The sequence below is a fragment of the Podarcis bocagei genome (genome assembly GCF_964188305.1).
Source record: "Podarcis bocagei genome assembly, chromosome: 11".
NCBI lineage: Eukaryota > Metazoa > Chordata > Lepidosauria > Squamata > Lacertidae > Podarcis > Podarcis bocagei.
In genome coordinates, this window is record NC_138136.1 from 39,169,086 (window position 1) to 39,184,481 (window position 15,396).

Genomic DNA, 15,396 nt, shown 5'->3' on the forward strand with positions numbered 1-15,396 from the left:
GAGAACTCCTTGGAGGCCAGATCCGCTGCCTCAGCATCAGCCCCTAAAATCTTGCCTCTACTGTGGCCTCTTGGGACGTGGGTGGCACTGTGGGTTAAACTACAGAGCCTAGGACTTGCTGATCAGAAGGTCGGAGGTTCGAATCCCCGCAACAGGGTGAGCTCCCATTGCTCAGTCCCTGTTCCTGCCAACCTAGCAGTTCGAAAGCACGTCAGAGTGCAAGTAGATAAATAGGTACCACTCCGGCGGGAAAGTAAACGGCGTTTCCATGCGCTGCTCTGGTTCACCTGAAGCGGCTTAGTCATGCTGGCCACATGACCCGGAAGCTGTACACCGGCTCCCTCGGCCAATAAAGCGAGATGAGTGCCGCAACCCCAGAGTTGGCCACGACTGGACCTAATGGTCAAGGGTCCCTTTACCTTTACCATCAATTTCAGAGGATCTGTGCTAAGCATGACTAAGTCTGGGCCTACTCACAAATCCAGGAAACACAGCATGCAGAAAAAAACTTAACACTTGGCTGAGATCAGTAAGGCAAACCATTGCATCTGAAGTTCTTCTAGCTTGTGCTGGCAGGGGCAGAGGTTGGGAGCCATTATTTTTTCTTCTGCTCTGCCAGCACCAGGCTAGTACAGCTGTGAATACCACACTCCTCTCAAGACAATTCAGTGCATCCATAGTGCACCCACCCTGTAATGTGTCATTTTGGGTCCTGTGCTGGCTATTATTGGTAGGAAAACTACTGGTGGTAGTGTTCCATCTGCTGCACTTTCCAATGCTGCAGTAGGAGCTTCCTGTAAATGGAGGCCAGCACATAGGCATGTCCACTTTATCCTAACTTCATCACCAACAGTTGAGGTAGAATTGCACTCTTTCTTATTTTTGCATATTATTAACACCTGTAGCTTCAGTATTATATGAATGATAGCCAGCTAAACTAATCATACAGTACATCCGCTGAAATAAATGGAATTAATTAGCTGAAGTTCACTGATTTCAGCAGTCTATTCTGGGTACAAATTAGTTGGATATCGTTAGTATTTTTTTTTATACTGTGTTTTGGAAAGAGACTGAAATTAGTAGAATCAAATTCATTGAGAGATGGACTGAAGTGTACATTGTGCAAGCTATAATTGAATTCCTGCATATGAATAGGACTTGTTAATCCCTAAAAGGTAAAGGTAAAGGACCCCTGACAGTTAAGTCCAGTCGCGAACTGCAAATTAAATATTTTCTACAGAAACAGCTTTGGCCTTGTATTTTTTGATGCCGGATAACTTATATACATTATTTTTTTCTTCCTTCTATTAAGCACGGTGTTATTGCTACAGAAGATGAAGAGTATTTTATTGAGCCTCTAAGAAATGTATCCGAAAATTCTAATCATTTTAGTTACGAAAGTGGTCATCCTCATGTTATTTACAAAAAGTCTGCAATGTACCACCGACTCTTCTATGATTATACTCATTGTGGTCTCTCAGGTAAATAAATTACAATGACAGTAATGGGTTCATTCCCTTTCTTTGATAAAATATCAAGACAATTTCTGTTTTCTTTCAAAGGAACCATCTATCTTTGGCATGTATGATTTTATATTATTTTTCCTGGCTAAGATCTAGAACATAATGGGTTTTATGCAATGCTGCACCTGTGGGCTCCTGCCAGTGCAATGGAATTTTGTTTCCTCTCCCAACCCGAACCCCCGAGCTGATTTTGAGGGTGCAGGGTAGGGGCTGGAGGGGACAGGGTAGGAAGAGGAAGTTCCTTGAATCAGTGGAGCTGCAGTGTTGCATGAGATCCAGTGTCTTTGAGGCAAAGACAGAGAATAATCCCTTGTGTTAAGGCTATACTGTAAGGCTCGCCAACTCTTTTGGGTTCACGGGCACATTTTCAAACTGAAGATACTGTTCTGGGCACCACACGTACCCTACAACTAAGTACACATTGCAACCTGGCCAATTAGCTACTACAGAATGCTTTTTTCAAGCTTAATTGTAGTGGGGGAGGGGACCCTGCAAATGCTGTGGAAGGGCTCATTGGGGACATGTATGCCTGTGAGCACCATGTTGGTGATCCCTGCTGTACTGCATGTGCGGCTGCTACCAATTTGGCATCCTAGAGAGCCTTTAATAACAAGGCCCAGCCTTTTTCTGCCCCTTATTATTCCTAGAGCATTTCTTCCTACCATTTGCTTCTTGTGTAATGTTGGCTAATGCTTAGAGATATGGCTGCCTCTCTTGGACTTTTTTCTTACTTCTGCTGCAATAATGCCACTGATTGCTGCTGCCGTGGTATGGGGGATGAAACTTGCTCCAAGCAACAGAGTAAATGGAAGAGGTGACCCATTGTGCCAGCCATGAAAACAATGTTCCTTACCTGAATGCTACACTGCCTTTACACCATAGAATATAGTTCTTAAAATAACATTTCCTGATGCCTTTACTGATAGTGTAATTGTTTCCAAATATTTTTCATCTAATCATAAGAGCTTCAAATATATCAAAATATATAGGAAATTCCTCACTAGTATAATATTTGTCACAAGAAGATTCAAGGTATTCCTGTTTCACTGTAAATAATAGTTAAACAATTTAATTATGAATAAATGCTGGAGTCATTTTGTAACTGGTGTAAAAACAGTTGGTCATTTCAGTGTGTCAGATCCAGAGAAGCACAAGTAGAAAGGGGGACAGTCACAAATCTGGTTTTGCCAGATTTTGAGCATTCCTCAATCAAGAGATATTTTTCAGGGAGATTGGGAGGGGCAAGGAATCATACACACCCCAACTTTTACTTGTGTTTCTCCAATAAAAGTTATAATAAAAGTTATTTCACTACTGATGCTCTTACAAAATAATTAGGGTGCAGTGGGGGTAAGGCCCTATTATAAATAAATTACAAATAAGTTAATATTATAAATGCACTATTTTATATATACAAATTTTTGCATTCACGTTTGTGTTTTTATTTCTGGTTCAAATTTGAGGAGGCATGAAATAATAAACTTACAGCTTAGTTGAAGTATAAAACTTATTCATAGCAGAATATTTGAGCCCATGTGAAACTTTGGGCATACTTATAAGATCAAATTAGAATTTTCTCCTTTTCTTCTACTATGGCTCTACTTTTTATTCACCTTGAAGCAAGAACCTATTTGTATTCTGCTTTGTGATTGGTTAGAAATATATTCAAAATTTCAGTCAATCTCATATTCTGGTCTGCAAAATTTGGACTTCCATACACTGATTGCTCAGACTCTGAACACATGTTTAACCATGTGTAAGTCCTTCAATTCATTGTGGACATCTATCACATTGGTGAGTGATAAATTTGTATGTTCATGCAATCTTCCTCGCTTTTAGTAGAAGCGATATGTGACAAGGTAAAAGAGAATATCCGAAAAGGCTTAGTGCAAATATAGCTTTTAATATTGAAGCAGGCTGTCTGATATTTTCTAAGGAAAAATTAAGATGTATAATGTTTATTAAAAGATAGTGCTCACATTACAACAAAAACGCTTCAAGAATTTTGAAGAAACTATAAATATAAAACAGATGTACATGAAGATGTTAATATAGCAATCCACTTGATGTCACTAATTGTTTTGATTCCTAGAAGACCTCACAGGAAGCAGTAAACCTTGGTGGTTGAACAATACCCTTGCTTTTCCAACTTTACTTCCAATTAATCACACATTAAGTAGTCACCATCGACTGAAGAGATCAATAAGCACTGAACGTTTTGTGGAGACGTTGGTAGTAGCAGACAAAATGATGGTGGGATACCATGGTCGCAAAGATATTGAACATTACATTTTGAGTGTCATGAATATTGTAAGTTTGATCCCTCTACATGTTGATACAACTCATTTTAATATTGAGGGCATTGTTGATGTTAATTTCAAACCTAAGAATGTGTTTGTACCAGCTGTGTTTTCCAAGTTAATGACTGGGAAGTGTACTACTCACTTCTCTTGCAATGTTTCTAGTAAGGTGTGGAGTGACTTTGCATTAGGAACCGTGTCCCCAACAAGCTTTTTCTTAGAAATGGCTCATACAGGTGCTTGCTATCAAGTAAATTCACTTGCAGGTAGGCACCCAAGCTAGCAAGTTCAAGTGGTAAAATGCAAGCTGCTTCTGCTTCCGTGTTTCACTCTGGGGGTGGGTGGTGGGAACTAATTATTTTCCTTTGTTGGAGCTAGGGTAGCTCAAAATAGGGTATTGGTGCTGCTGTGAGGAGGTTGAGGGGGAGGCTGAGCATTCAGGTGCACAATATAAAGAACATTTGAAGCAATGCTCAGATTCCTAATTCCACGTGTATCTGATTTGGGTGAAATGGTATTTGGGGCAGGGTGTCTATGTAGCTAGATGCCAGCATAACTTTTATAGTGCTTCTGTGTGTGCCACAGAAGCTGCAGTGTGGGCAATAAGATTCTGGTGTTAGTTTTAAGGTAGGACTTTTGTACTACAATTTTTCAATCATATAAAAACTAGTTTCCAGCATTCTATCATATTTTAATCCAGTCATGTGATTATCCACTGAGGTGATAAACCTGTGGACTGTACTACGGTACTTCAGCTTATTGTTATGTACTCATAGGACTGAATGTACTTCCACATACATAAAAAATACAGCAAATAGAATACTAGCATGTCAATGAGAAGAAAGAACCCAGGGTCAGAGTCTAAGGAATGGTTTGGGGCAAGGAGCAGGTTAGGCTTCCACATCAACAGTGTTCATAAGTGTATCCCTTTACAAATTCTCCTCTAGAAGTGGATAGTTGCCTTAATTCTTATTAGGAAAAGTAATTAATTGCACTTGGAAACAGAAGAATGCAATATATTGACCCTTTTGAGCCCATATACTATTATAATAACAGGCATTTGGCTAGCATTGACTTAACAAGTTCGCAGAACATTTTTACTGGGTATGGAATTGGGCTTGCTACAGGAATGGTTATGATAAGGGTTGGGGTAGTAGTGAGTAAGAGTTGGAAAAATTCTCTATACCCTTCTCTCTTGCTTGTCAGACTTGATGTAACTTAGGTAGTACTGTTAATAATCTGCACTGGTTAATAATAAACATTTGTAGAATTTTTTTGTCTGACTTTATGTCTTTTCTTATTTTCTGGAGGTCAGGTTGCCAAACTTTACCGTGATTCCAGCCTAGGAAACGTTGTGAATATTATTGTGACTCGTTTAATTGTTCTTACAGAAGATCAGGTAAGAATGAGTTGTGATATAAATATCAGTCCCCTAAAATATAAATCACACAATCAAAGTATAATAATATTATGTACCTAATAATTGTTTAGAAAAACAGTATTTAATAATCAAACCTCATTGCAAACATTTTATGATCTTAAAATTAGAAATTAAATGGTATTAATTTGAAATGTTTTTCAAGATTTTTACTTTGATTTAATGAAAATGTGTGACATACATGGGATATTTGGATGCTAGAAAATTTTCACAGCTTGTTTTTTTGTTTTTGTATTTTGAAAGTGTAAGGGCTGCCTTCAATATTTAAATACATTTTCACACATGAAACTAATCTGTCTGTGGGGAAAAGGTAACATTTGAAACTAATCTGTAATATTACTTTTAACAAAACGATTATTGAAGTTTAAATTAAATCTATGAGATCTATATGCACAAAATAATTTGTAGGCCAGATTTAACACAGATGAAAATTGGCAAGAAGAAATTATTCCTAGAAATCACTGCTTCTAATTATAGATCAGATTTAGACTTCAGAAGTCTTAACCACTGACCCTAGTAATTTGTTTGGAACATTTCTGGTATGCATGTTGTATTGCAGCCAAACTTGGAGATAAATCACCATGCAGACAAGTCCCTTGATAGCTTCTGTAAGTGGCAGAAATCCATTCTCTCTCACCAAAGTGATGGAAACACCATTCCAGAAAATGGAATTGCCCACCATGATAATGCGGTCCTTATTACTAGGTATGGTTTGTTGAAATTATCTCATTTTTTCTCTTTTCTGTTTCTCATTTGTTTGTTTTCACACAAAGAAGCTAGAGTTGAATTTGTAGTAATGATGTGCAGGATAAAAAATATTGCTTGTGTTTCATATTGCAATAAAACACTTAGTAGTTCAAACTACTATTTTCCATTCAAAAGTGGAAAATGACTATTCAAAGCTTACATGAAATTAATAGATGTGACTGTCTGTGGGATGAATCCAGACTTTGCCTCCCAGGAACGGAAAGTTTTATTTTGTCCATGAAAGGTTTATGATCCAATAGAGGGATTCCATGACTGATTTCTCCTCCTACTGCAGCTCACTTCTGCTCGCTGAAAATGTGCTCCAAAAGGCAGGGGGTGGGCATCTGGAACAGTTGGGGAAGTGGCACTGGGGTCATCATGAAGAAGGCGAAATCAGCAAAAGGCATCTCCCCCCCTCCTTTCTACCAGTGGGAGCATCTCCTGAGTAGAACCCTGCTCAGCAGATGGTCCCACTGGCAGTATCAAAGCCAGGATCCAACATTATATGTTTAGCACTTTGAGAATTGACCAAACCAACTTTCAAATAAAGGATTTCAAAATAAGGTAGAAAAGCCTGTAGAAAGTAGAAATATTACTTGCCATACCATTATTGTCCTTAAAGTTTAAAACCCCAATATTATGGAAGATACTCAAATGACAGAGATTAGTGATATTTCATTTATAGTTTTTGAATAACATTTGGAGCCCCATTCTTTATGTGGGGCAAAGGTTCCAATTCTGGTCAAGGTCATAATAAAGTGCACATTTTCTTTTGTGTTTTGCCACAACCCCTGGATTGGTGCAGGAACAGGCATCACCCTATAGAAGCATTGATTATGTTCCTTCAGATAAACCAACAGTACGGTATTTCACTTATCTGTGTGACCGAAGGCTGCAATTACTAGGGAAACATCCCATTGAATTCAGTGAGACTTCTTTTTGAATAACAAATGCACAGAGATCATTTAACCTGGGTGGTATCTGACTAAGTAATGTTCAAGAGCGGACCCACTGTCATCAATGGACTTAAGTTAGTCACAGGTAACTTTATTGCTTTCAGTGGTTCTGTTGGTATGCTTTAGTCAGATACCACCCATATGTTTATCCATGAAGTGGACTTATTAGTAATGTACACAATGAAAGGTTCCTGCTGTTGGTATACTTTATGACATTCTAAAAAATTGAAATGAAGTAATTTCATTAGATTTTTTTCGAGATAATTTTCTGTTTGTTGTTCATCCAAACTAATGCCATAATATTTTATTTTATAACCATTAGAGCTTTTGCTTTCCTTTCCTGATAACTACTAATTTCTGAATTACAAAAGAAGACTGACTTAATGCACAGTTTTTGTTTTACTCTTTAGGATGTTAATATTCTTTTGTTGAACCTAATTTGTTGTTTGGAAATTATATTCTGGCCTGTATTTGGTGTTAAGGGGAAGAAATGGAAATGCTATACAGAAATCCATCTGTCATGTATGATTTAGTTGAGATTCTTGCACTGCAGGTGGTTGGACTTGATGACCTCTGGGGTCTCTTCCAACTCTACAATTCTATGATAAGTAACTCCCATTTAGTTTAGTGGAACTTCCTGATAAGTGCATGTATGATTGCAGTCTCAGTAGGCTTATAAGAAGTGCTAGAAATAGATCTGTGCATGTAATGACAGGTAGAAGTGATAACTGGGAGTTGGGGAAGCTGACAGTAAGGAAGAGATCAGGGTAGTGTAAAGTGATATATACTGGAACAAAAAAAAATCCAAACTTAATAATAATAATAATAATAATAATAATAATAATAATAATAATAATAATAATTTATACCCCACCCTCCCCTGCCAGAGCCAGGCTCAGGGTGGCCAACACCAGTAAAATTACAATAAAAACATAATGGGCGGCGGGGGAGGGGGGCGGACCAATTTAAAATACAGTTTAAAATTCAATTTAAAATGCAGCCTCATTTTAAAAGTAGCCCATAAATCAAAACTGTAAGGGGAGGCAAAAACATAAGGGTTAGACTGAGTCCAAACCAAAGGCCAGGCAGAACAGCTCTGTCTCGCAGGTCCTGTGGAAAGATGTCAAGTCCCGCAGGGCCCTAGTCTCTTGTGACAGGGCATTCCACCAAGTCGGGGCCAGTACTGAAAAGACCAATCGAACCACCTTGCGACTTGGGACCTCCAAAATGTTGTCATTTGTGGACCTTAAGGTCCTCCGCAGGGCATACCAGGAGAGGCGGTCCCGTAGGTACGTGGGTCCTAGGCCACATAGGGCTTTAAAGGTCAAAACCAGCACTTAAACCTGACTCTGTACTCCCGGGAGCCTGTGCAGTTCACATGTATACTGAAGTATCTGAACACAAGAGATAGTAAGACCATGGGGAGGCGATTAGCACAATTTAGTCATCAACTCAATGTGCAGCAGAGATAATTATAAGAGGGACTGAAAATGAAGCAGCCACTATAGTGAATTTATAGAAATCTATAGTGTGGCTGCATTTGGAATACAGTGGTACCTCGGGTTAAGTACTTTATTCGTTCTGGAGGTCCATTCTTAACCTGAAACTGTTCTTAACCTGAAGCACCACTTTAGCTAATAGGGCCTCCTGCTGCCGCCGGAGCACGATTTCTGTTTTCATCCTGAAGCAAAGTTCTTAACCTGAGGTACTATTTCTGGGTTAGTGGAATGTGTAACCTGAAGCGCATGTAACCCGAGGTACCGCTGTACTCTGTGTGGTGCTAGTCACCTCATCTTAAAAAGGATATTGTAGATACAGAATATTGCATCTTCATATAATGCATAATTATAGAATTTGCTGTCACAAGATTTGGTGATGGCCTGTAAGCCTTGAAAGGGATTAGATAAATTCATGGTCAGCAGGTGCATCAGTATCTGTTAGCTATGATTGCTAAATAGTTCTGGGTTCAGAGGCCTCGTGGCACAATGGTGTGTTTGTGTGTTTAATGATGCAGGAGAACTTTTGCATTCATGCCCTCTCTGGTGCTTCCTCGAGAGTCTAGCTAACTATTGTTGGAAATAGGGTGGATTATGTGGATCTTTGGTGTGAGCCAGCAGAGCTCCCCTTATGTTCCTGTTCCCTTCCCCCATTATATTTGTATCTCACCCTTTCACCAAGGAACTCAGTTGCATAAATGAGAGTGATCTTGTTATCACAACTGTTAGATTGGGTTGAGAAAGAATGATTTACCTAGATCTCTTGGTGACTTTTATAGCCAAGCAGGAATTCAAACTCAGATCTTTCTCTGTGCTCTGGTTACAGGGACGCGGACTTATAAAAAATATTGGGGGGGCCCGGGAAAGCTCATGAATAATAAATGAGCTCATGAATATGCAAATAAAGTGGCGCCGCCTCCTCGTGAGCGAATAGGGGAGAGCGTGCTGCGCCTATTAATCAGCTCCAGAGCGGAAATTGGGTGGAGCTTTTGCTCGGGAGGGAGGGCAGGAGGCATGCAGCCCGACCCTGTGCATTTTGGGCTGGGGGAGGGGCGGCGATGGCGCTCTGCTGGAGAGGCGCCGGAGATTATTGGGGGGGCGGAGCCCCCCCAAACGAATTTTTGAGGGGGCTCGGGCCCCCTCAAGCCCCATGGAGTTGGCGCCTATGTCTGGTTATGTGTTGGTTAAGAATTCATACAAAAATAAATGCATTTTATTGGGGACAAATGACTGGATGGAATAGTAATTCCTGGTGGCGGGCAAGACCATTTCAGCTTGATTTGAAACAGGGTCACTACTTACAAGCATCAATGGTTAACACAGAATCTTGTGGGAAGAAAACATTTTGCCTCCTCAGAAGCCAAAAAAGTTAAGAAAATAGATGCTGGGGAAGACAAAAGCAAATGCATTAAACGTTGTTGCATAAACTATAGTGGTTTGGGTTATGGAGTTCCCTAACTTGTTCACACAAGCTCAGGGATTTCATAGTATAGTATAGGGATCAAAAAACATTTTTCTGTCAGCAGCTACCATAGGAGTTACCGTGGATTGGGCTTAAGCCAAAAATGGGCAGGGCCACCACTTTCCCTCTAATACACCCTACTTTGTTTCTTACCTTCTTCCCGCCCAGTGAGCTGCTGAAAAAGAGATAGATAACTCTTACCAGATGACTTCCCCTCACCATTCAGTCGTTCCTCATCCTTGCTAGAGGTCTGAACTGATTGCTTGCCAGGGGGCTTTTTCTTCCCTCCTTCCATTGTTGCATCTTGTAATAGACCTTTTAGGGAAATCATATTTCTTTCATAATATATTTGAATATTCCAGTAGCTCAGTGGTAGAGCACCCGCTCTGCATACAGAAGGCCCCATGTTCAATCCCTGGCATCTCCAGGTGGGGCTGGGAGTGTCCTCTATCTGAAACCCTGGAGAGCTGCTGCCTGTCACAATAGACAATACTGGGATAGATGGACCAGCTAGATTGACTCAGTATAAGACAACTTTCTGTGTTCCTAGATAAATTGGTATTCTAAATTTGGCTTTTACAAACTTAGACAATATTACTAACTGTTCCTTAACTTGCAATATTCACCGATTGTTGTATTTGTCGATAAAGAGTGGAAAAGATAGTGATATTTGTTTATAGCTAATGTAACTGTCCTTAAGCATGTGCAATGTTATCTTAACAGTGGCATGGAGTGTTTCCTATTAGACTGAAATACCAACTACCACCACTTGCCAATTTTGAAATATCTTCCCTGGCTACCAGTTCATTCCCAAGCCGCTTTAAGATGCTAATTTGTTTGTTTTAGTTTTAAGCCCTATACAGATTTGGACTTAGGTACCATAAGGATTTCCTTCTCACCGATCAACCTGCTTGGTTGTTAAGATCTGCTGACACCCTTCTCTCGGTGTCCTTACAATTAGAAATTAAGTGAGTGACAATCAGGGAAAGAGTATTTTCTAATTTTTTGTAGCATCCCAGTTATGGGATGCCACCCAAGGACTACACATTGCTATCCTTGATAAGCTTTTGTTTTCTCAGGCAATATGTATCTCAGGTGATACTTATATCTTATTAAATGATTTTTAGTTTTTTGTGAGTATTCTGCTCTGCTTCACAAAGCATGACAAAATCAATTAACACTGAATATTATTGTTGGTTGTTGGTATCCATCAACATGACATCCATGAGACAATGGAGTAGTGTATCTTTTGGGGGTGAAGTCAGACTGCTGGAAGGTTACAGCATCTGCTGGGCTATAGAGACCGATCCAGGAGAGAGATATTTTGTTGCAGCTGGGGCAGATGTAAGCAGCTGGTGGTGCAGCTGCTCCTGCACTATGGCATTTCTTCTCTCTGTGCTTCTCCCAGTCATTCCTCTTTTGGTCTCCGCTATGGATGCATGACCTAACTGTTTGTCTCCAGGTACTACAATTGTCTGCAAGTGATTCCCTCATGGCAGGATTGATGTTGCTGGCCTTCATGTCACATATGCAGACATCTTGCCTGGTGCCTAAAGCCAGTTCCCTGTAGAACACACCCTTGGGGATACTGCCATCTTCCATTCTGTGGACATGACCAAGCCATTGTAGATACTACTGGGTTAGGAGTGTGAACATGCTGGGAATGTGGGCTTGGGAGGGCACATCTTTGATTGAGACTCTGTCCTGAGATATGATGCCTGGAATCTTCCTTATGCAGCACATGTGGAAGACATTGAAGCGTCATTCCTGGCAGTTGTAAGTTGCCTACAACTCACTTCCATAAGGCAGTGCACTCAACGTGCAAGCCTGATAGACCTTCATCTTGGTCTTGGATGTTAGCATCACATTCTCCCATGTACTTTTGGAGAGGCCAGATACTGCCGTAGCTGCCTTACTAATACACTTGTCCAGCTCAACATCAATGGAGTGGTTGCTAGTTATGGTGGAACCCAAGAAGACAAAATCATCTGCCACCGCAAGGGTGTGGCCACCAATGCTGATGTGTGGAGTGCTGGTAGCGTCCTGACCCAGGATTTTGGTCTTTGTCAGGCTGGTGGTAAAGCTGAACTCCCTGCAGGCTTGGGCAAAATGATTTGATGAATCTCTCTAGAGCTTCCTTGAAGTGCACTGTCAAGTCTATGTCACCTGCAAACAACATCTCTCGAATAAGGACCCACCAAACGTTTGCCTTGGTATGGAGACATACCAGGTTGAACAGACCCTCAAAATTGCTCCTCAAATGAAAGTACACACTGTCTTCAGTTGAGCTGAAAGCATATGTTAGCACCGAGAAGAATATGTCAAAGAGAGTTGCGACTAGAACACAGGTCTGTTTCACACTGCTCTATAAGGAAGGTGTCTGAGGACAAGCCATCATACTGGACAGTGCCATTCACGTTTTTGTGGAAGGACACAATCATCTTGTGAAACTTAGGTGGGCATCCTGTCTTGTTGAACAGTGAGAAGAATCCTTTTTGGCTGATGAGGTCAGAGGCCTTCATCAGGTCAATGAAGGCTATGTACAAAGACTGTCTCTGCTCTCAGCGTTTCTCTTGCAGCTGGCGCAATGAGAAAATCATATCAACTGTTGACCTTTGAACTCTAAAGCTGCATTGTGACTCCGCAGAAAGATTTTTAATGTTGTTGGTACGAGAGGAATGGTATCCCTTCCCAATTCCTCCGCTGTAAGTGACTGGTACCCTCAATTCTGATTGTACCAACTATCAGTACCAACTAGTGAAGGTTTTTGTACACGGTACACTGCATGCAGGAAACTGGTGTGATTGTTGCAGGCTCAAATGTAATACAAACGTAACCAAAGCGGAAAGCTACTTCTCCCACTTGGAACTGATATCACTTAGCTGAATAAGTGGACTGCAAGTTAAATAGAAAAGCACTTAGAAAGCTCTTGGGAAACTTAATTAGCTACATTTTAAATAAAGTAGTAATGTGAGTTTCAAAATTGTGCACCATTTGAAAATAAAATGTCTCTGCTGCCTGCTAATTGGTAGGAGTGTTGCTTCTGAGATGTGTCAGAAATCTGTTTTACATTAGATCAGATAAGAAGAACCTGCTTAAACTCATGTCAAAACATGATTAAACAAAAGAAAATATAAGGAACTGTTATCCTTAAAGTGCTCCAGCACCAAAGACTGTGTTTTTAAGTGAGGATTGTGCCAGGAGAGCAGCTGGAGGATCAGAATACTTGCAGCAGCAATTGCTCCTTTATATATAAATATGATCTTTTTTGTTTGTTTAACTTTGAAGATTTAAAGTCATGATTTCTCAGTCTCAGTAAATGTTAATAAGAGCTTACAGTTTGCACATAATGTATGCACAATTAAAATAAAGTAAAAGTAGGCTGAATTGGCATTTAGATTGTTAGAATGCCACATAGACACTATTTGGTGAGAAGTCTGTTAATATAAATGGTAGTTAATTATTCAACTGTTTTTTTTCTATAAATAATAATAATTTCCTATAAATATTTTTGGAAATGTATTTTTGTAAACATAAAAATATTATTACTATTTATTAAATTTATATACCACCCTTCATCCGTAGATCTCAGGGCGGTTTACAACAAAAAATATAAAAAAATATTTTAGAAATGTATAAAAGAATGTGTCAGTGATATCTGCTTCCAAAGAGCTGAACAAGATTGACCATACTAATGTTCATGGATGCTAGAAATAATAGTTGGTTTGCCTGAATCCAAACTTTTTTGGAAATTTAAAAAAATGTAAAATATAAAACATCATAGGATATGAACATGTTAGAATCAGTTGTAATATTCAAATTTGTGACAGAGAGGAGATGGAAGGTTTGTAATTGTATAAGTTATATATTTGCTGAAGCTGCAGAAAAATGTATACAAATGTATACATGTATACATGTTTGATCATTGAAGGATGTTAACTGTATTCTAATATGCATTCTTCATATAGTGTAACAGTTAATTCCATACATTATTGTATTTTTAAACTGCCTTTCCTTTTAAACATTTTTTATGGTGACTTGCAATCTAACAGAACTGGATGGTGTGTTGAAGCTACGTCACTCATCTGGCTTCCCTACAGCTTAGATGCTGCCTCATACCATACCAAGATGGAGACATGGGAGGGACAAGGTCAGTTTAGTGCAAATATGCCAGTGGAACCAATCAGAAATGTCAGAGTGTTTAGAAAGTCCAGTTTTCCCAGGACACACATTAAGCTAACTGGCCTGAAATTCCCAGAGTTCCCGGATCCCTTTTTTAAAATTGGTGTTGCATTGGCTGTTTTCCAATCCTTGGGCATGGAGGCTGATCTGAAAGACAAACTACATCTTTTTGTTAGAAGATCAACAATTTCACGTTTGAGTTCTTTGAGAACTCTCAGGTGGATGCCATCTGGCCCTCATGATTTGTTGGGTTTTATTACTCCATTTGTTCAGAAGAGTTGCCATTCTTTCATTGACTAGCTTATGAGCTAGCTTATGTAGCTGTGAGAAAGGGAGGAACCTTTATTGGAAAAAATAATTTCCCTTGTTAGATGCGAAGGCAATATTTGTATGTTCAAATACAGCCATATGGTGTCTTATTCTTATTGATTAACTTACTTTGTTGGGTGCTTATCAGTGTTTGTTGAAGACAAAATAATCACCATTCATTCAAACAAAAATAATGTGTTTACTTTGGTTCATTTTCAAACAATCAAACTGTAGCTGATTTCTTACTGCTATAGAAGTCTTGTCACTACTAGAGGAGGGCTTAGGGATTTTCAGTAGAACTAGCAAAGCTTTAAAATCTTAACAGCCCATTAACTGCAGGATATGGTTCATGAGATTTAATGGATACTTGTTAAAGTGAGACATAACTATTCCATTGCAGGAAGGTTGAAGAGGGGTGTGTGTGCGAAACCATAGAAATGTTTGTTTTTCCTGTTCCCTCCACCATAATAAAATACCAGAGCTGCATTTTTTTAAAAAAATCCTTCAGAAAGCATTGCTGTATATACATTTGCTGTACTCCTTAGCATGTCATTTCACAAAATATATGATCAATTGTTTGAAGAAACCTTTACACACACACACAGAGAGAGAGAGAGAGAGAGAGAGAGAGAGAGAGAGAGAGATGGTGTTCATTAGACTACCGTAAATTTTACATTGCACTGAATGGTGCTCACTTTGCTCTACTTTTAAAAATCTGACAGCTTATGAGAGTAGTTCTAACTTAATGTCTATGGTATAATATAACTGGCTTTAGATTCTATATATTTTTTGAAAACAAATGAGTTGCCACAAGGCTTTGGTGGGATATAAAGTATTTGAAATGGAAGCCAACCTCCATTTCAACTGAAAATATATATATATACTGTGTTAAAACTCGATGTATGGCAATGTACTCATTCTACTACACATTTTAAGCCTAAAACAAAAACTAATTTGTTGTTACTAATGTTAACTACAGTCAA

At 39.3% G+C, this 15,396-nt stretch overlaps 1 protein-coding gene across 13 annotated transcripts in view; it reads left to right on the plus strand.

The window, feature by feature from the left end:
* ADAMTS6 (ADAM metallopeptidase with thrombospondin type 1 motif 6) overlaps nucleotides 1–15,396 on the plus strand; it is a 125,604-nt gene that overhangs the window by 23,426 nt on the left and 86,782 nt on the right. For 12 of the 13 annotated variants that reach the window (XR_014012840.1, XM_081212696.1, XM_081212695.1 and 9 more), the window contains 4 exons: nucleotides 1,313–1,481; nucleotides 3,616–3,833; nucleotides 5,139–5,222; nucleotides 5,821–5,966. Coding sequence is in view for 12 of the 13 variants with exons in the window: in XM_081212696.1 (XP_081068822.1) it covers nucleotides 1,313–1,481; nucleotides 3,616–3,833; nucleotides 5,139–5,222; nucleotides 5,821–5,966 (617 nt within the window). In the remaining variant the exon portion in view is untranslated. The remainder of the gene's footprint in view (nucleotides 1–1,312; nucleotides 1,482–3,615; nucleotides 3,834–5,138; nucleotides 5,223–5,820; nucleotides 5,967–15,396) is intronic. The other variant, XM_081212694.1, reaches the window with a different exon arrangement.